The sequence below is a fragment of the Balaenoptera physalus genome, assembly GCF_965194825.1.
Source record: "Balaenoptera physalus genome assembly, chromosome: 9".
NCBI classification, from domain to species: domain Eukaryota; kingdom Metazoa; phylum Chordata; class Mammalia; order Artiodactyla; family Balaenopteridae; genus Balaenoptera; species Balaenoptera physalus.
Genome location: NC_138888.1, coordinates 90,353,702 through 90,375,389, shown reverse-complemented (window position 1 = coordinate 90,375,389; position 21,688 = coordinate 90,353,702). Strand labels below are relative to the sequence as shown.

The window sequence follows — 21,688 nt, the reverse complement described above, 5'->3', positions numbered from 1 at the left end:
TTGAGTATCACTTCATGTACTTTTTGGACATTTGTGTATCTTCTTTGGAGAAATATCTATTCATATTCTTTGCCCATTTCAAAGTTATTTGTCCTTTTATTATTGACTTGTAAGAGTTCTTTATATATCTAGTTCAAGTCCCTTATCAGAAATATGGGAGATATATTTTCTTCCATTCTGTCAGTTGTCTTTTCACTTTGTTGATGGTATCTTTTGAAGCAGAGAAAGGTTTTTAATTTTGATGAAGTCCGGTTTATTTTCTCCTTGCTTGTGTTTATATTGCTTATGCTGCTTTTAGTGGTATTTCTGAGAAATCCTAAGAAGACCTAGCTCTAGGCCTTGAGGATTTATTCCTGTATTTTCTTCTAAGAGTTTTATAGTTCTAGCTGTTACATTTAGATCTATGATTCATTTTGAGTTGATTTTTGTATAGGTGTGAGGAAGGAGTCCACTTCATTCTTCTACATATGAATATCCAGTTATCCCAAAGCCATTTGTTGAAAGACTTTTAACCCTCATTTAATTGTATTGGCTAGTTCTTAGATCCTTCTGCAGATCCACAAACCCAGCTCTAGGGAAGGGTGCAAAGTTAAAAGTCAGATAGGACACCAAAAAGGTGGAGAGGCCACATTAATTTTTTATTTATTTATTTTTGCCTACGTTGGGTCTTCATTGCTGCACACGGGCTTTCTCTAGTTGAGGCGATGGGGGCTACTCTTCATTGTGCTGCGCGGGCTTCTCATTGCGGTGGCTTCTCTTGTTGTGGAATACAGACTCTAGGCGCACAGGCTTCAGTAGTTGTGGCACGTGGGCTCAGTAGTTGTGGCTTGCAGGCTCTAGAGCTCAGGCTCAGTAGTTGTGGCGCACGGGCTTAGTTGCTCTGTGGCGTGTGGGATCTTCCCAGACCAGGGATCGAACCTGTGTCCCCTGCATTGGCAGGCGGATTCTTAACCACTGTGCCACCAGTGAAGTCCCCACGTTGATTTTTAAGTTGAGCCTCAGTTAAATCCTTGTTACTACTGCATTTTAGTTATCTATTCTATTGCTGTGTAACAAATTACCCCCCAGCTCAGTGGCCTAAAACAACAAAATTTCTCTAGGTCATGAATTTGAGAGACTTAGGTAGTTCTGGCTCAGGATCTCTCATGAAATCAGTCAAGATGTCAGTTGGTACTGCAGTCAAATCAAGGCTTTCTTAGGGATGAAGGGTCTGCTTCTAAGGTGGCTCACTCACGTGGCTGTTGGCAGAAAGCCTCGGTTCCTTACCACAGAAACCTCTCCATAAGGTTCCTTGAAATGTCCTCGTGATGTGGCAGCTGGCTTTCCCCAGATCTACTGATCTAAGAGAGAGAGCAAGGAGGAAGCTGAAGTGCTTTTATGACCTAGTCTTGGCCATTACAAATTGTCACTTCTGCCTTACTATTTTCGTTAGAATTGAGTTCCAGAATCCAGCTCACAGGGCTGGAGAATTAGGCAGTGCTTTTTGAAAGTAATATCAAAGAATTTGTGGACATATTTTAAACTACCACATATACTCATCAGTTTTATTAAAAGTTTTATTAATTCCAAACAGCTTATGTTCTTTCATACTATATGCCCATTATCGCTTAATAAAATAAGATGATCTCCAAGTCATTCATTTCTTTTTCTTTTTCCTGTTGTTGTTGTTGTTAGTGTTTTAATGTCCTTGATGTTTCTAATATAACCAGACAGTGCATTTTAGGATCAAAACAAAGTAGAGGAGTATGTGTATCAGAATGTTATATCAGCAAATATGACAAAGAAATAACATTATTTCTAAATTGAAATAAGTACAGGAATATTTCCTCCTTTATAAATCCCTAAGTCCTCACAGCCATTTTTCCAGTTCCTAGAAAGGAACACATGAATAGTTATCTTTGAAGCTGTCTTTGAATACTTCCATGAACCTGCATACTAGCTGACTGAAGTTTTGATCACTTCTAACTCAAGAAACATTTTAAAGTTAGCCATTAACTCTGAACCCATTTTAATAACTTTACTTTGTAACTTTGGTTCCTCCTGCAGACTTTTTTGTAGGTGATGATTTTACATGACTTTGGAATTTGCCTCTAGTGGGACGCTGTGGGAGGATGAACACAGAAGAGCTGGAGTTATTGAGTGACTCCAAATACAGAAACTATGTAGCTGCAATTGATAAAGCACTAAAGAATTTTGAATACTCCAGTGAATGGGCAGATTTGATATCGGCACTTGGAAAACTTAATAAGGTATGTCTATCTTACTCATTTCATAAAATAGAGTAAAAATCAGAAACCTGCGTCTGTATTTACTGAATTTCTCTCAACCTTGAAGTAAAGAATTTAAAAACATAACTAAACCTCAGAATTACTTTTGACTCTGCTATTTTACTTCATGAGTTGCATGCCTATATAGTCAGACTTTTTTTTTTTTTGAGGCCAAAACCACAACAGTACTTGAAAAATATAGTTATTCCTTTATTACCTATAAACACAAGACTAGGAAGCAAATATGCTAACCATGAAGGTTAATAAGTTTCTGTAAATGAGCATCAGATATGGTTCTGGAGTTCCTAGCAGCAAAATGAAAAACTGCATGTGGAAAGCAGTAACTGCTGTGTCCTTTCCAAATGGTATGTAGCATTAAGAAAACATTTTATGTCCAGGCAGTTCTTAGTTATAGTCAGTACTTTTTACAAAAGTGACAAGCAGTTGCTTAGGCCTTGGAGCTTGGCCTTGAATGTTGCTTCTTCACATGTCTGGTTGTTATCCACTGTTATTGTGGTGGCATCACTGATCAACTTGTAGCTTTAAATTTTGACCCCCTTTTTTTTTTTTTTTTTTAAACTTAGATCACAGTTTTCTCACTTCACACACATAGTTTTTATTTTGGGGGCTTTTGGGGTTTGTTTTTAATATCTGTTATTGAATACAAATGCTATTAAATATTAAGTGGACTAGGGGAGCAGATTGGAAGAGCGAGCCCTTCCGGTAACTATTTTAACATCAAACACTCTAGCATACAATTATTAGGAAAGAAATTTGTCTTAAAATATATACCAAGAACACTAGTTTTCAATCTCATACTATAGATAATTACCCTGATATCTTAAAAAGAAAAGCCTTCATTTCCAATGCCAAGGATTTATCTTAAAATTAGATGCACAAACTTCTGTTTGACATGTTAACTTCTAACATTTATCATTTGAGGTTTGATAAATTCTCCAAACTTTTACAATATCCCCAAGAAATTGCATCCAAAAATATAAGTTTGTTTAAAATTAGTTAGGTTCTTTCTTGTCCTGAAGGGTCTCTTTCTGAAGACTTATTAGGAACTACGTGTAAAAGCAATTCATTAAATTGTGGAAATTAATTTGCCTAATTAAGTACATAATTAGTTTTTTATACTTAATCAATATTCATGAAAACAGATTTCACTGTATCCAGATAATATAACATAGGATATACAGGGCATTGGTGAAACTTACCTAAAATCATGGTGAAACAAGGCAAGGGTTATATATATATAAATTTGTTGAAGTTAGTCTAAATATGTTTTAGTATAAAATTTTATTAGTTATTAATATACTAAATTATTATACCTCATTTATACAAGTTTTCTAACTCAAATGCTTTTAGAAAATAGTGCTATATTTTGCTTTTTTAAAAAAAATTTATTTGGTATCAATAGAATTTCTTTATTGAGGCATTTTGTGTTACACATCATTAAGTTTCCTTCTACAGAAGTACTTCTGGTAATAATTATACTTTTCTTTAAAATATATGTAAATATTGATTCTTTGCTCCTGCATCCAAAATTCAAAGTAATATTCTAGAAATGGAAGGCAGCTAGTTTCAAAAAATAAAAATGTATTGTAGTTGAAGTCTTATTAGTGTTGTGCCCTTGATTTGCTTTGCATTCGTAGCTCTAATTTTATTTACATTCATTACATCCAATTTAAAACTGGATTGAAGGCTTGTAGTGGGAAGAACATTGAAAATTTTATATCTAAGTGGACCTCAGACCCTCCGCTTTTTTTATGAAATGGAAAATCTAGTGCTTCTCTTCTGTACTGCCTTTGGCAGATCATTCATTTTGTATATTTTAACCTCAGTTCTTTATTTTTTAAAATAAAGGACTTCTTTTGTGTTTCATCTAAATTCCAGTTCTAGTCTATTATACTGTATTCATTCTGAGTGTTCATTTTCTAGTATTCTATCAGCATTTTGCCATAATACTCTGAAGAACTGCATTTGTAAGTCTTTTATCACTTAAATAATTAATCTCCTTTGAGTGATTTGTGAGATAACATCTTCTTCTATAAATTCTGCCTTGACCATCATCTCTAAAGAAATGTAGTGGCTGAATAAATACAGCAACATGTATTTGGCCGAATTGGGAGATTAGTAAAAGCAAATGGGCAATTATAATCTCATGTATGTTCTTGTTAGCACTAGAGTTACTTGCTATAATATGATATACTACAGCAGTGGTTGTTCCTCTTCCAACAAAGTATCTATGTTGAGGTTTGATTTTCTTCATGTATTTCAAACAGTGTATCAAAAATAGGTTGAAGGCTGACTGACATTAAAGATTTGCAGACATCTAAAACAGTGCCTTTCTTCTGAACAAATTTGTTTTGGAAAGTATTGTTATTTTTCATAAAAATGTTATTTCTGTTAACACATAATGAGTTTTTTTTTAACAAATTAATAAATATTTTTAAATCCTCAGTTTTAATTTTAAATCCAGTATTGACAGATGTAACTGACAAAAACAAAATTTTTTGACATCCTCTATAATTTTTTCAGAGTGTAAAGAAGTCCTATGAGGATTTTTGGTAATACTGTGCTAGAAAATGGAAATAAAATGAAATGTAATATTTTTTCTCAACTGAATTAAAATGTTTTCTTCAAGGTTTTACAAAATAATGCAAAGTACCAAGTGGTACCCAAAAAACTGACCATAGGCAAACGCCTAGCTCAATGTCTACATCCAGCATTACCAGGTGGAGTTCATCGGAAGGCACTTGAAACATATGAAATTATCTTCAAAATCATTGGACCTAAGCGACTTGCCAAAGATCTTTTTTTATATAGGTGAGAATAATTTTACTATCTATTTGCATGTAAGTAAAAAGTATTTTTAGCTATTATGCTTTTTGCAGTAAAAGGTAAAAAATTGAAAAGTCCTTAATCATGAAAGTTTTCAGATGTCAATCTTAAATATTTTGATAAATAAGTACTTCAGAAAAATTTACAGTATTTCTTTCTTTTTTTTTTTTTTTTAAGATTTATTTATTTATTTATTTTGGCTGTGCCAGGCCTTAGTAGCAGCATGCGGGATCTTCGTTGCAGCATTCAGGATCTTTTAGTTGCAGCACACATACTCTTAGTTGTGACATGCGGACTTCTTAGTAGTGGCATGCGGACTCTTAGTTGCAGCATGCATGTGGGATCTAGTTCCCTGACCAGGGATCGAACCCGGGCGCCCTGCATTGGGAACGTGGAATCTTACCCACTGGACTACCAAGGAAGTCCCCAGTGTTTGTTAATATAAGAATTTTTCCTTCTCAGATGTCATTTTTGAAAAGTTTTTTTTTTTCAAAATTGTTGAGACTACAGTACATTCTATGTTTTTAAGCTAGAGAACTACCCTGAGAAAAAATAGATACCTTGATCTCTTAACACCTTTCAACATAGTTGACCATTCTCTACTTAAAATAGTCTTTTTCTCTTGCCTTCTGTGATACTGCATTCTCCAGTTTTGTTACTTTCTCAATCTCCTTTACCGGCCTTTTCTCCTTTCCCTAAACTCTACATATGGAGTTCCTTAAGGCTTGCTTAGTCCTGTACCTAATGTTTTCATTTTATATTCTCTCCTTGGGCATGCTTATCCAAGCCATGATTTATCTATTATGTGCAGACTCCCAACTTGGTATCACTAGTGCTGACTTCTGCTTTAAACTCCTGGCTTACTCACCACCTCAGTGTGGATCTTTAAAGGCAACTGAAGCTCAACCTGCTCCAAACTAAGCTCACCTTCTCCCATAAACCTGGCCATCTGCAGTGCACTGAAGCTCAGTAAATGGCACCACCATCCATCCATTTACACCTGAAATCTGACTTACACTTGACATCTTGTTTTCTTTGCCCATGTTCTCCTTCCTCTCATGAACATTCTGTCGCTAAGGGTTCTGTCTCATGGTGGTTAAGAGCAGAGGCAGTGGAGTCAGACAATTCATTTTTACAGCTAACTGGCTCTGTGATCTGGGGCCAGTTTCTTCACCTCTGTGTGTGTTCTCATCTGCAAAAATGGGAATAAGATGATCAATTTCGTAGTATTGTTAACAGAATTAAGAGAGTTAATACATGTAAAGTGCTTAGAACAATGTACAGCATGTAATAAGTACTCAATAAATGTTAGCTATTGTTCCGTGTTCCAAATACATCTACCTCTCTCTGCCCTTGCTGGCGGCATCCACGCTAAGTAAGCATTATCTCTAGCGTGGTCTTTGTTACTGGCCTCCGAATATTCATATAACATCTGTTCTTATTCTCTTACACCCTTTTCTCCACATAGTATCAGAGTAAACTTTTTAATACATTGAATAGATAATGTCATTCCTCTGTTAAAAACCTCCATTGACTTCCTCCTGACACTTAAAAATAGAATTCAAAGCCCTTACTATGGCTTTTAAGGCTTTATATACTTCGGCCCAGTCTGTGTCAGTGACCTCTTAACTCCTACCACTTTCTACCCAGTTTGCTCCATTCTGACAACATAGGTCTGTTTGCTTATTCTTCCTCATTTTCTTTGTTTTCCTCACCCTGTAATGCTTTAATCCAGGTCTCTGATCAAATACCAGCTCCTCAGAGAAGTCTTGCCTACTTACTTCTACATCTTTGTCATTAGTACTCTGCAGTTTTACTGCGATGTATTTAGAGTTAGATATCTTTTTCTTTATCCTGGTTGGGATTCATTGGGATTTTAAAATCTGTAAATCAATACCTTTCATCAATTCCAGAGTCTCTTTAAATTGACTTTACTCCATGTATTCTCTCTTCCTTTTTTGGAACTATGATAAAACATATGTTAGAACTTTTCATTCTGGCTTCCCCATATCTTATCCTCTCTTCCATTTTAGTTTGATGTAGTCACACTTGTTTATTTTTGCTTTTGTTGCCTTTGCTTTAGGTTTCTTATCCAAAAAAATCATTGCCAAGGCCAGTGTCAGGGAGCTTTTCTCTATGTTTTCCTCTATGTTTCCTCTATATTTTATGGTTTCAGGCCTTATATTTAAGTCTTTAATCCATTTGGAGTTAACTTTTGTAAGTGGTGTAAGATAGGGGTCTAATTTCATTCTTTTGCATGTGCATATCCAGTTTTCCTCTATCATTCGTGACATTGGTGATGCAGACATCCTTTTTTACTTTGGTTAGTCTTGTCATGAGTTTATCAATTTTGTTAGCCTTTTTAAAAACAAACTTTTAACTTCATTGATCTAATTTACTGTGTATGTGTTTTCTCTTTCTTTAAATTCTGCATGGATGTTTTAAAAATAGAACCTAATATCAGTAATAGGTATTTTTAATACTAATAATAAACACTATATTCCAAGGAACAGTACTTTTTAATAAAAAGCTGAAAATTGCTCAGTTACATGTAATAACTGATAGATTCCTTAAGGCAAGACTTTTCTTATATAACTCGTGCCTGCTATTTTTTAAACAAATAACAGAAAGTTTACTTTAAGAGACAGCTATTTTACAAAGTTGCAGTATATCTAATTTTATTAGCAATATGCTATATAAGAATAATAAATTAATTCTAGAATACCATGTCTAAATATGGCAGACACTCTTACATACACATACCTTATGGAGTAAAATTGTTATTCTGTATTTTTTAGAGGTATAGCTAATTTAAAAACTGAAGTTTATATTAATGTTGGACTTTTTATTTTTTATTAAGTAAGTTAATCTCAAGGTTTATGCTTTAACATAATTAAATACAAATACTTTTAAAGTTCTATAACCTATTATATGGTAAAATATCATATTGTGTCTTCAAACTTATTTTTTTTAATATGATACAGTACACAGAGGTGTTACTAAGAAGGCTAGACGTGTAGTTTGAGCAGCATAAAATATTAAATGGGTATGTAAAGTAAACTTTTGATAATACAAACCCAGACTAAAGGCTAGAGAGATTTTAGAGCAGTTAGTATTCAGGTGGCAGCTGAAGCCAAGAGAATGATTGAGATCACCCAGTACATTGTGAATAATAAGGAGGGAAGAGGAATGAGACCATTCTGTGAATACTTAGGAGTCACATTATTTAAAGAGCAGGTGGAGGAAAGTAGTCATTGAAAAGGAACTAGAAGAATCAGAGATAGAAAATGTACCAGGAGACAGAGCTCACCTGAAGCCAAAAGGGGAAAGAATTTCAAGAGAAACTTGTGGTGAATAGTATCAAATATTACCGGCAAATGAAACAGTAGGGACTGAAAATAGACCATCAAATCTGGCAATTAGTAGACATTGGTGACAGTATGGAGAACAGCTTCAGTAGAGCAGGTAGAAGTGTCGTGATTGAAGATCAGATGGGAGGTGATAAATTGGGAGAAGTGCTTTTTTTTTCCCCCCAAAAGTTGAAGTAGGAAGGCAGCTTCAAGCCAGGAGGTAGTTAAGATAAAGGTGTGGGGATTTTGTTGTTGTAATTTGTTCTCTTTTTAGAGTCATAGGAAAGATTTAAGCACAATTGTCAGTGGAGGAAGAAAGAAATTACAGGAAAGAAAAAGGATGGTAGATAAAGCAGGGCCCTGGCAAAGGCAGACATTGGGCCCTGGGGCGAGGTAGCTTTGAAGAGGTTACTACTGTAGCTTTAAGTCACACTGTACCTAAAATTGAAGGCAGGAAAGTGGCAAGTTGAGGGAATTCCCACTAGATGACCTCTGTTTTCTGTATAAAGTAGGAGCAAGACAGATTCTTAATTCATTTGTTAAGCACTTTGCAAGTGCAGGACTTGGTGTTAAGGATTTAGGATACAGAAATAAAAAGAGAGTCATGGTCTCTTGCTTTCTGATATTACAGAATTATCTATTAGAATTACTCTTTTTTTCCCCCAGTTTTATTGACAAATAATTGACATTCCTCACTGTATAAGTTTAAGGTGTACAGCATGATGGTTTGATTTACATATACTGTGAAATGATTACCACAATAGGTTCAGCTAACATCATCTTTTCATATAGATACAATAAAAAGAAAAGAAAGAAGAAAAGAATGAAGGAAAAAAATTTTCTCCTTATGATGAGCATTCTTGAGATTTACTCTGCTACAACTTTCCTATATATCATATAGCAGTGTTAACTGTAGTCATCATGTTTTACATTACATTCTTAGTACTCAGTTATCTTATAACTGGAAGTTGGTACCTTTTGACCACCTTCCTTCGTCTAATTCCCCCTCCCTCTACCATTGCCTCTTGTAACCACAAATTTGATCTCTTTTTCTATGAGTTTGGATGTTTTTTTGTTTTGGTTTGGTTTGGTTTGGTTTGTTTTAAGATTCTACCTATAAGTGAGATCATATGGTATGTCTTTTTCTGTCTGACTTATCTCAGTATAATACCTTAAAGATCCATCCATGTGGTTGCAAATGGTAGGATTTCCTCATTTTTATGGCTGAATAATATTCCCAGTGTGTGTGTGTGTATACACATACACACAACTTCTTTATTCATCCATCAGTGGACACCTAGGTTGTTTCCATGTCTTGGCTATTGTAAATAATGCTGCTATGAACATGGGGATTCTTTTTGAGTTAGTGTTTTTTTACCTTTGAATATATTCCCAGAAGTGGAATTTTTAACTTTTTGAGGAATCTCCATACTGTTTTCTATAGTGACTGTACGAATTTGCAGCCCCTTCAGCAGTGCACAGGGGTTCCCTTGTCTCCACATCCACACCAGCATTTGTTATATCTTGTCTTTTTGATGATGGCCCTTCTGCCAGGCATGAGATGTTATCTCACTGTGGCTTTAATATGCATTTCCCTGTTGACTAGTGATGTTGAGCATCTTTTCATGTACCTGTTGACCATTCATGTATCTTCTTTGGAGAGAAGTCTATTCAGGTCCTTTGCCCATTTTGTAATTAGGTTATTTGTTTGTTTGCTGTTGAGTTGTACAAGTTCTTTATGTGTTTTAGATATTAACCCCTTATCAGATATATGGTTTGCAAACATTTTTTCCCATTCTGTAGGTTGTCTTTTTACTTTGTTGATGTTTCCTTTTGCTGCTGCAAGGAATAGCATTACTTTTTTTTTTTTTTTTTGGTTGCACTGTGTGGCATGCGAGATCTTAGTTCCCCGACCAGGGATCGGACCCTTGCCCCCTGCAGTGGAAGCGCAGAGTCTTAACCACTGGACCTGGACTGCCAGGAAAGTCCCTAGCATTACTTATTATTATCACAGCAATAGAATTACTTACTGTTGGTAAGAACAGAATTACTTATTAGAATAAGTGTTAGGTTCTATGGGAACATCAAATAGGGAGCCTAACCTAGTCTAATTAGGAGACAGTCTCCTCAAGGAGACAGCTTAGGCTGAGTCCTGAAAGTCTAGGAATCATCCAGACAACAAGGAGGTTGTAAGTAAGGGAGCAGGAATTGTATCTTTCAGAGCAGCACGTGCGAAGGCCTGCTCGCTAACGAGGGTGTGGAAAGTTCTAGAATGAACTTGAGAGGAATTGTTCAGCATAGCTGGAGCAGAGGGTGCAGGAGTGATATTGGTGAGCATACATGGGCTGTACAGAGGTATGTCGTAGCGAGATGTTAAAGCCACATTAAGCATTTAGACTGTATCTTAAAGGCAGCAGGAAACCAGTGAAAGGGCTATCCTGAAGCAGTACTTGGTAAGACATGGTGATTGAGATATGATGATTGGTAAGAGATGATGACTGAGATATCTTGGTGGTCTCTTCTAAGGAACTATCTGATGGAGATGGAGAGAATTTATTATATTCAAAAAATATGTAGGAGAATGGCTTGGAGAGAAAACTTGATAATTGATTCCGATTTAAAGTAGATTTTTTTAAAAGGGTCAAGGGTCACTCCAAGATGTATAGCTTTTGGTCAACCAGATGGATGCTGATGCCGTATTTTGAAATGGAAATTACAGGGGAAGGATCAGGATTTTGGGCGGGGGGAGAGAGGGAACTCTGTTTACGAATCGTGAAATTTGAAGGCCTTTGTGAAATAGCTAGGTGGCCACTGGGTTTATGAGTATGAAGCTCAGGTGAGAGACCTGGGTTGGTTACATAGATACAGAAGGCATCACTATACAGGATACCATTTTAAGCTGAGCAGTATAACATTATTTCATTTAAAAAAGATTTATACACACATGTTGGTACATATGAATTAATATTTTGTAGTTATTTTATCCCCCACTTTTGTTTTTATTTTTTAAAACAGTTCTGGACTATTTCCTCTTCTTGCAAATGCTGCCATGTCGGTGAAACCAACATTGCTAAGTCTGTATGAGATATATTATCTGCCTTTGGGTAAAACACTGAAGCCTGGTCTACAAGGATTGCTAACTGGTATTCTTCCTGGCTTAGAGGAAGGATCAGAGTACTATGAGAGGTAAGAGAGTACTGTTACTGCTGCAGCTAAGTAATCAAAGTCATGGATTTGTCAGCAAGCATCCTTAAATCAGTAATAGTAACATCACAAAAACTAATTATTCTTGACACTTCAGTATATCACCTGAAGATTTTTATAGCAAAATAATTATTGTAGTGTGTCTAGTTTGTGTATCACACTGAAAATTTAGCTGAGTAATAAGAGCACAGACTTGGAAGGTAGATGGACTGGGTTCAAATCCTAGTTTGACAGACACTGTGTGAGCTTAGGAAAGCTTTTTCTACATTTCTGAACTTTACTGAGTTTTCTCATGTATAAAAAAGCATAACCTATTTCATTGTGTTACTATAATATTTCAGTATCACTTAGTCTAGTGCCTAGCACATAAAAATCACTCAAAAATTTGTGACCCATAATTTAAAATAATAGTACAATAGATAGGACATTTAAATTAATAAAAAGAATGGGAAATTGGGCCATGTGCCATCAAGTTTAAATTGTTAATGGTGGAAAATAGCCTAGCATCAACCTATTGACATGATACTCTTGATATTTTAACTCTTCAAAGAAAATGATTTGATCTGTTTTGGAGCCTGTTATTTCTTTGGAAGTTAATAGTGGTAGACAATGCAGGGTAACGTTAAGTATCTTTAGTATCTCTGTTACTGATATTCTTACCAAAAAGGAAGTTATGAATTAAGGTGGCAGAAAAAGAAAATGCCAAACTTTCTTTACGAGTACACGTAATGATTTAAATTTAAACAATTTATTCCAATGCATTGACAAGCTACTCTATTTTATTGTATTTCATCTGCTTCCATAATGCTGTAAGAATCTAATCCTGAAAATATTGGATTACTCTTATAAGCTACTTTGAGAAAAAATACTTTTGTCCTCAAAACTTATCATTTACTTTTATTAACTTTTTTACTTACTTGCTTACAATTTTAGAAACTCAATGTGAGATTATGTTATTAAGTTTATAAATCAGTCTTGTTTTAAATTGTTTTATTAATTCTCCTAAGGGAAGCATACAATGAATACCATTTTATAAATCTGCTAGTTATAATTAAAAATTTAACGTAGAAATTGAATAATGATCTTTATGACTGTGGTATCTCTATGATGTAATCTTGTTATGTTTCTTAGTCCTTTGGGCTATTGTAACAAAATACCACAGACTGGGTAGAAATTTATTTTCAGAAATTTAGAAATATCCAGAAATGCAAAAATTCAGAAATTTATTTCTCACAGTTCTTGAGGCTGGGAGTCCAAAATCAAGGTGCTGACATGGCCATGCTCTGGTGAGAGGCTTCTGCCTGGTTCATAGCTGGAGCCTTTTCCCTATATCCTCATCTACTGGAAGGGACTTTGGAGCTCTGTTGGTATTTCTTTCATAAGAACACTAATCTCATTCATGAGAGCTCCACCCTCATGACTTAAGCACCTCCCAAAGGCTCCACATTCTAATACCATCACTTTGGGGGATCAGGGTTTTAATGTATAAATTTTCAGGGGACATAAACATTCAGACCATAGCAATATGTTTTGCCAGTTATTTCACACAAGTTGTATAAAATGATATGAAAACATGTTCTTTTAATGTGTAGGTAAATTGAGGCTAGAAGGGATTACAGTGTTAGTATTAAATCACATAGTAAGTTAACAGTAGAACTCGTCATCAGATTCTCTTGATTCTGAATCTGCTATACAGCAATATAATAATTTTTGTATTATTGTATTGCATTGTTTATCTTATGTTTAAAACAAATGAAAGGTAATTCTTTAAGTGCAGTTCTTAATAAAACAATAATGCATCTCTGATTTTGTCATAGGATAATTCATTGAAATAGTGAATTACATAATGTGATTTCAAAGAGAAGGGAATATTTAGAAATAGCCTTTAAAATTTTGTAGAAAATCAACAGAAGATATGTTCTGCTGTAGGATTATTATTAACTATAATGTATGTGGGTTTAACAACCCACTGAGGCAGATGGGACTTGTGGTGGTGTTTTTGATGTTATCTTCATTTTACGGATGACGAAACTGAACTGAAGAAAGACTAAGTGATTTCCCCAGATTACACAGCTAGTAAATGGGAGAGCCAGGACTTACACCCAGTTCTCTGACTCTGACGTGTATGCTTCTTCCCATCTATGGAACATATGACTACGGCAGGGATGCTTTCATACATTCTGGGAGAGGATAATGATTTGTGTTTAACATCGTGAAACTAAATATTTCCCTTTTTCAACCACTTTATTTTGTACCTCAGAACAAACACATTACTGGAAAAGGTTGCTACTGCAGTGGACCAGTCGGCATTCTACAGTGCCCTCTGGGGTAGTCTTCTTACCAGTCCTGCTGTGCGTTTACCTGGAATCACGTATGTTCTCGCCCATTTGAACAGGAAGCTTTCCATGGAAGATCAGCTTTATATAATTGGCAGTGATATTGAGCTAATGGTAGGTATACATGTGATTGCTCATTTAACTCATACTTCTTTATAGCCAGACACAAAATTCCAGATACTGAAAATCGTGCCACGAATGAAGTTCCTGTTTTCATGGAGCTTACATTTTTCATCAAGGAAACTTAAAGACCAAAATAGTCGCTAATTATTTTTTTGAAAACCTACAAATTTTTTTTTCATGGAAAAGGAATTGTTATTTATATGTTATCTTTATTATCTGTTATTCAAGCAAATAAATGGTCTTTATTACCATCTTGCTAACTGATTAGACCATTGTTAACATAGCCACATTCATATATATTATCCCGAGGTGTACCTTCTGTTGGATCATAGATTTCTTTATAGGAAAGACAGATTTTAGACAAAGTGATAGCCAGATTCTGTATGGGATTTATGCAAAATGATGTATTACTAAAGCAGATGGTGAAAGATAGTGGAAAAAAATCACATTGATTGTTTGCTTATACTTTTTAATTTCAAGATTAAGAACAGAAGGAAACCTTTTATCTCTGTAGAGTGCTGTACTCTTAAAATGAGCAAGGAGTGAAAAACAAAGAATCTCTTAAGGGTCATTTTGGAATGTTTAAAGAAAAAGGTTGTGATTAATCATCCTTTACTTTTTCCCCATATGATTATGAAATGACAGATTTTTATGCAGATTTTTGGTTATATGTATTAAAGTATAATTAACATACACTGAAATTAACTCATGTGTACAGTTGTATGAATTTGACAAATACAGTCATTTGTCAAATTCATACATACTATAGTATACTATACATACTATATACATATATACATACTATAAAATCAAGATAGAGAACATTTACATCACCCCAAAAAGTTCTTTTTTGTCCCTTCGTAGTCACTCTCATTCCCCTACACTCCCAAGCCCTTGTAAACACTATTTTCTATTCCTGTAGATTGTGCTTTTTACAGAATGTTACATAATAGAATCATGCAGTGTTAGCTGTTGTCTGGTTTCTTTCACTTTGTACAACATGTTTGAGAATCATCCATGTTTTTGCATGTATCAATAGTTTGTTCTTTTATATTGCTATGTAGTATTGTATGAATATACCATAGTTTGTTTATTCATTCACTGATTAATGAACATTTGAGTTCTTTCCAGTTTGGGGCATTTATGAATAAAACTAATATAAACATTTGCATACAGTTATTTATATAGACATATGTTCTTTTTTTTCCATTTACAACTATTTCTCTTTTTTTTTCATATTTATTTATTTGGCTGCGTTGGGTCTTGGTTGTGGCACACACGATCTTTTGTTGGGGCACACGGGCTTCTCTCCAGCTGTGGCACTCAGGCTCTAGAGCGCACGGGCTCAATAGTTGCAGGGTGTGGGCTCTCTAGTTGTGGTGCACGGGCTCCAGAGCACGTGGACTTGGTAGTTGAGGCACGCAGCCTCTCTAGGTGTGGCTCACAGGCTCTAGAGGCTGCAGGCTTAGTTGCCCCGCGGCATGTGGGATCTTAGTTCCCCGACCAGGGATTGAACCCGCGTCCCCTGCATTGGAAGGCAGATTCCTAACCACTGGACCACCAGGGAAGTCCCTCTTTTTTAAAAAATTTTTATTTTATATTGGAATATAGTTGATTTATAATGTTAGCCTCAAGTGCACAGCAACATGATTCAGTTATACATATGCATATATCTATTCTTTTTCAAATTCTTTTCCCATTTAGATTATTACAGAATATTAAGTAGAGTTCCCTGTGCTATACAGTAGGTCTTTGTTGGTTATCTGTTTTAAATACAGTAGTGTGTATATGTTACTCCCAACCTCCTAATTTATCCCTTCCCCCCATCTTCCCCCTTTGGTAACCATAAGTTTGTTTTCTAAGTCTGTGAGTCTGTTTCTGTTTTGTAAATAAGTTCATTTGTATCATTTTTTAAAGATTCCTTATATAAGTGATATCATATGATACTTGTCTTTCTCTGTCTGACTTACTTCACTTAGTATGATAATCTCTAGGTCCATCTATGTTGCTGCAAATGGCATTATTTCATTCTTTTTAATGGCTGAGTAATATTCCATTGTATATATGTACCACATCTTCTTTATCCAGACATATATTCTTATTTCTTGGGAAAATACCTAGGAATGGGATTCCTGCTTTATAAGGTAAATATATGTTTAATCCCATACCTAGGAATGGGATTCCTGCTTTATAAGGTAAATATATGTTTAACTTTATAAGGTAAATATATGTTTAACAGCATTATTGAGATATAATTCACATACCATGAAATTTATCCTTTTGAATTGTACAGTTCAGTGGTTTTTAGTATATTCACAAAGTTGTACAACTATCACCACTAATTTGAGAACATTTTCGTCACCCCAGAAAGAAACCCCATCTGTACCCATTAATCACATCACATTTTCCCCTCACTCCTGTCCCTAGCAACCACTGTCTATTTTCTGTTTCTATAGATTTGCCTATTCTGGACATCTCATATAAATGGAATATATAATATGTAGTCTTTTATGAATAGCTTCTTTCACTTACCATAATATTTTCAAGATTTGTTCATATTGAAGCATGTACTTCATTCCTTTTAATGGCTGATTAATATTCTATTGTGTGGATATAACACATTTTATTTATCCATCATTCAGTTTATTACAGTTTGGGTTACTTCTACTTTTTGGCTATTGAGGAATAATTCTTTATGAACATTCATGTATAAGTTTTTGTGTAGACATAAGTTTTTGTATCTTCTAGGTATACACCTAACAGTGGGATTACTGGGTCATATGGTAACTATGTTTAACTTTTTGAGGAACTGGCAAACTGTTTTCCAAAGTGACTGTACTGATGTACATTCCAATTAGCAATATACGAGGGTTCCCTTTTCTCTACATCCATTTCAATACTTGTTATTGTCTGTCTTTTTTATTATAGCCATCCTAATGGGTGTAAAGTGTTATTGTGGTTTTGATTTGCATTTCCCTGATGACTAATGATGTTGGACATATTTGTGGTTATTGGCCATCTTTAAATCTTTGGAGAAATGTCTGTTCAAATTCTTTACCCATTATTTAAATTGGTTTATTTCTCTTTTTGTTGTTATGTTGTAGGAGTTCTCTATACATTTTGGATATTAAATTCTTATCATATATATGATTTAAAAATATTTTCTCCCATTCTCTCAGTTGTCTTCTCACTTTCTTGATAGTGTCCTTTGAAGCACAAAAATTTTAATTTTGATCAAATCCGATTTATCTGTTTTCTTTTTTGTCATTTGTGCTTTTGGTGTTAGATATTATCTAAGAAATTGGGTCTAATCTAAGCTCAAACAGATTTACTTCTATATTTTCTCCTAATATATGTTTTAAGGTTATAAGAAACTACCAAACTATTTTCCAAAGGTATTGTTACATTTCCTTTTAATGACTTAATGGAAGTTTTAAAGAAGTCATTTTTTAAAATTTCTTTAAAAAAACAAGTGCCATAATTGGAAAACTGTTTATAATACATCACAGTCAAAGGATTAACCTCCTTATTATTCAAAGAGCTACATAAATAAATAAGTAAATATTAATAGTCAAGTAGAAAGATTGATTTGAACAGAAACTTAACCTAAGGAAATAAAAATAATTCAAGGGTACGAAAAAATTCTCAATGTTATTTATAAGAAGAGAAATAAAAATTTAAACTGTATGAAGATACCCGTTTTCATATATCAGATTGGCAAAAACAAAAAATGTGTGGGTAAACACGGAAAAACAAATTGTCACACAGAGCTGGTGAGAATATAAATATACATAACCTTAAGACAAAGCATTACACTATTTAAATTGCAACTGCGTATATCACAATATCTGGCAATTTTGCTTTGAAAGATTTATCCTATAGGTGTGCTTGTATATTGTGTAAGTATATTGCAACATTATTTACAATAGTAATTGGTTGTAAACAGTATAAATGTCCATCATTAGGAGCCTAGTTAAATTACGATTCATCTATGAAAGGAAGTATTTCTTCGGATATAAAAAATGAAGCTCTTTGTGTAGTGTTAAGGAAAGCTCTTCAGAGTATGTTGTTAAATGAAAAAGGCAGAGTTTGGGATTATGCATGCATGTTTTTATCTACTTATATTTACAGAAAGTATTCAGTAGTCTTGATTGTTTACACAAACAAAACTGGGTGGTTGGAAACAGATGGGGGAGAAACTTTTGGCTGTGTACTCTTTTGTGCTCCTTAATTTTAAACTATTATATTTACCTATTCAAAACAATGTAAAAATGTGTAATTAGTGATATAAGAAACTTGGAAGCATACTTCTTTTTTTTGAGGAAAATGAAGCATTGTTACATTTTCATGGTAACTATTTCCCAGGGTAATACACAATAGATACTAAAGACTCTCTTATTTTAGGTAGAAGCAGTAAGCACTTCGGTGCAGGATTCAAGTGTACTGGTACAGAGAAGCACACTGGACCTCATACTCTTCTGTTTTCCATTCCACATGAGTCAGGTAAAACAATAATGCCAATATCAACATAAGGCATTCTTTCGAAATTCATAGATTCCTGATGTGTAGTTATTTTTAAAATTGGATTTAAGTTGGATTCTTTTGTTTTATAAACCAGTAAGTACATAGAAAACAAGTTCCCTTTTTAAGGAGTGGAATTTGTGAAATTTGGGGGAAAATAAGATTTATTAATTTGGATAAGAATATGAAGAATGAAATAGATTATTTCATACCTTTAAAAAAAAGTTTTAACCTTTAAAAAGCAAGAGGTACTGTTATTCATTGCTAGCTGTGAGTAAGCCAAGACTCTGAGACCCAGGCCTTCTACCTAGCTGTTATCTCTGTCCTAATGTCATCTTTTCTTGGTTTGGTGATTTTGGGGATGTATGTCAGACCCTTAGCAGAGTTGGCTGTAATTTGAAAGCCAAATATTTAGTTACTCTGACATTCTCTAGTACAGTTGAAATTTGAACAAGGGTTTGAACTGCACAGGTCCACTTATATGCAGATTTTTTTTCAGTAGTAAATACTACAGTACTACAAGATCCACGGTTGTTTGAATCCTAGGATATGGAACTGCGGATATGGTGGGCCGACTGAAATTATGCTTGGATTTTCCATTAACTGTCGGCACTCTTAACCCCCTCTTTGTTCATGGGTCAACTGTACTTTCATGACAGATGAGAATAGCTCACTTAAATTGTAAATGAAGCTGGAACTTAATTTAATCACTATCCTCATTTTTTAAGGAAGTGATCTAAATTCTTTTGAGTTCTAAATTCTGATGAGCAATTTAGAGCACCAATGTGTAAGTATTCAGAATGGTGGAACTACATACCTAACAAATGTAATAAGAAATGGAAAACTTTTACCTTGGAAAAGTAAGTTTGTTTCTAAAATGTCATTAGCAGAAAAGACTATTATTTGGGATTTTTTAAGAGCTGTGGTTAGTAGATAACTAGTGAATTTTCATTATGATTGGCCATGCTCAAATTTTTCTTTATTACTTTATTCAGTTTGAAATTGAGTTATTAATAATTGAAGAATCTTACCCTTCATTGCCTATACTGTTCCCTAGTAATAGGAACAGTATTTTTATAGGGGTGGGACATAAACCACCCCCAGTTTCTATTTTAAGACTTGCCATCCTTAAGCCAGGGGCCTTTATTCTGCCTCTGGCTTTTCACAGAAATGGCTGCTGGGGCATATCAGTGTAGTCTAAGCTTACCAGTAGAGAGGTGGGCAAGCAGCCTGCAAGGTAAGAATGATTTTTTACTTTTTAAAAAGCTTATAAAAGAAAACAAAGGAGATTATGGCAAAGAAATATATGTGGCTCAAAAGCCTAAAATGTTTATTAAAGAAACGTATTAACCTTTACTCTTAAACATTCCCATTGCTTTCTTCCCTTTCAAACTTTCAGCGCTATTAGTCCTTCAGTATACTGATAGATGATTCAGCAAGATCTAAAGAATTAAGTCATGGTAGACTTAAATTGAGAAGAACAATGTAATCTCACTAGACCAGTACTTCTCAGCCTTTTTTCAGCCTGAGCTTCTTTCAGTACTTTCTTACTCTACCACCTCTGTATCCCTACCCACCAAGAAGATTTTCTCTGCCTTCCTTCTGTAATTTGTATTATGAAAACAATAGCTGTGTTGAATATGTTTTTTAAAAGTACATGCTCCACCCAGACCCAATTCTAATACTCTTCCCCCCCATTACTATACCATATTATTAGATTACCTGAGAAAAAGGATCAAAGGATCATGACAGAGTAATCTTTGTTCCCCATTTTCCTCCTTTACATGTCTTGCATGTAATAAACTCATAACAAGTATTGATTGCAATGGTAATTTAAGAGAGCCTTCATTACCTTATCCCAAAAAGAGTGATTGCTGTTAGGAGTGTTAGCACTTTACAAGTTTATTAGACTCTTTTTAGTAATTTTATGGAAAGTTGACCCTAATCTCTAGAAGTTAGACCTTTAATTGAGATTATAATAGAATTTTTTTCCATATTAGCAATACGTAGTGATGTCAATAGTAATCAAGAAGTGACTTCTTACTTTCTTAGGAAAGTAAGCTTTTCTCTCAAAATAAGATTGGAAGACATGAGTACTTTTCATATCTTGTGACAATATCTGTGACCTACATATCTGAGGTTAAATAGGTAGATCAGCAGTTCTTTGGTTTCAGGACCCCATTACACTCTTTAAAAATATTGAGGATCCTAAAAATTCTTTTGCTTATGTAGGTTAGATCTATCTATGTTTATCATATTATAAATTAAAACTGACAAATTTTAAAATATTTACTAATTCATTTAAAATAATAACAAAGTTATCACATGAGTACAAATAATATTTTTTGAGAGTATTTTCCAACATGTTAAAAAGAATTAGTAGATTAGCATTGTTTTATATTTTTTGCAAATCTCTTTAATGTCTGGTCTAATAGTAGAAAGCAGAATGCTCGTATCTACTTCAGCATTCACTCTGTTGTGATTTTTTTCTTTTGATTGAAGTATATGGATAAAATTTGTTCTCGGGCTTCCCTGGTGGTGCAGTGGTTGAGAGTCTGCCTGCCAATGCAGGGGACATGGGTTCGAGCCCTGGTCTGGGAAGATCCCACATGCCGCGGAGCAACCAGGCCTGTGAGCCACAATTACTGAGCCCGCGCGTCTGGAGCCTGTGCTCCGCAACAAGAGAGGCCGCGAGAATGAGAGGCCCGCGCACCGCGATGAAGAGTGGCCCCCACTTGCTGCAACTAGAGAAAGCCCTAGCACAGAAACGAAGACCCAACTCAGCCATAAATAAATAAATAAATAAATATATAAATAAACCCAAAGTTTAAAAATTAAAAAAAAAAAAAAAAAAAAAAATTTGTTCTCACACAGATACTAGTTGGAAAAGGAAGGAGTATTTCAATAGTCTTTTTTGTTAAAATAGTATATTTTTCTTTGATACTACACCAAAACTCAACAAGCTATAGTTTTCAAAACAATTAGTTGTAATATGGAGTCTAAAACCATATCAATGAACTTTTCATAGTGCGTTTCATTA

At 34.4% G+C, this 21,688-nt stretch overlaps 1 protein-coding gene across 12 annotated transcripts in view; it reads left to right on the top strand.

Moving 5' to 3' along the window:
- Positions 1-21,688, top strand: part of DOP1A (DOP1 leucine zipper like protein A) — a 113,168-nt gene that overhangs the window by 27,090 nt on the left and 64,390 nt on the right. For all 12 annotated transcript variants that reach the window (XR_014267173.1, XM_082474056.1, XM_082474049.1 and 9 more), the window contains exons 2-6: positions 2,047-2,249; positions 4,918-5,099; positions 11,480-11,650; positions 13,929-14,122; positions 18,536-18,630. Coding sequence is in view for 11 of the 12 variants with exons in the window: in XM_082474056.1 (XP_082330182.1) it covers positions 2,112-2,249; positions 4,918-5,099; positions 11,480-11,650; positions 13,929-14,122; positions 18,536-18,630 (780 nt within the window). In the remaining variant the exon portion in view is untranslated. The remainder of the gene's footprint in view (positions 1-2,046; positions 2,250-4,917; positions 5,100-11,479; positions 11,651-13,928; positions 14,123-18,535; positions 18,631-21,688) is intronic.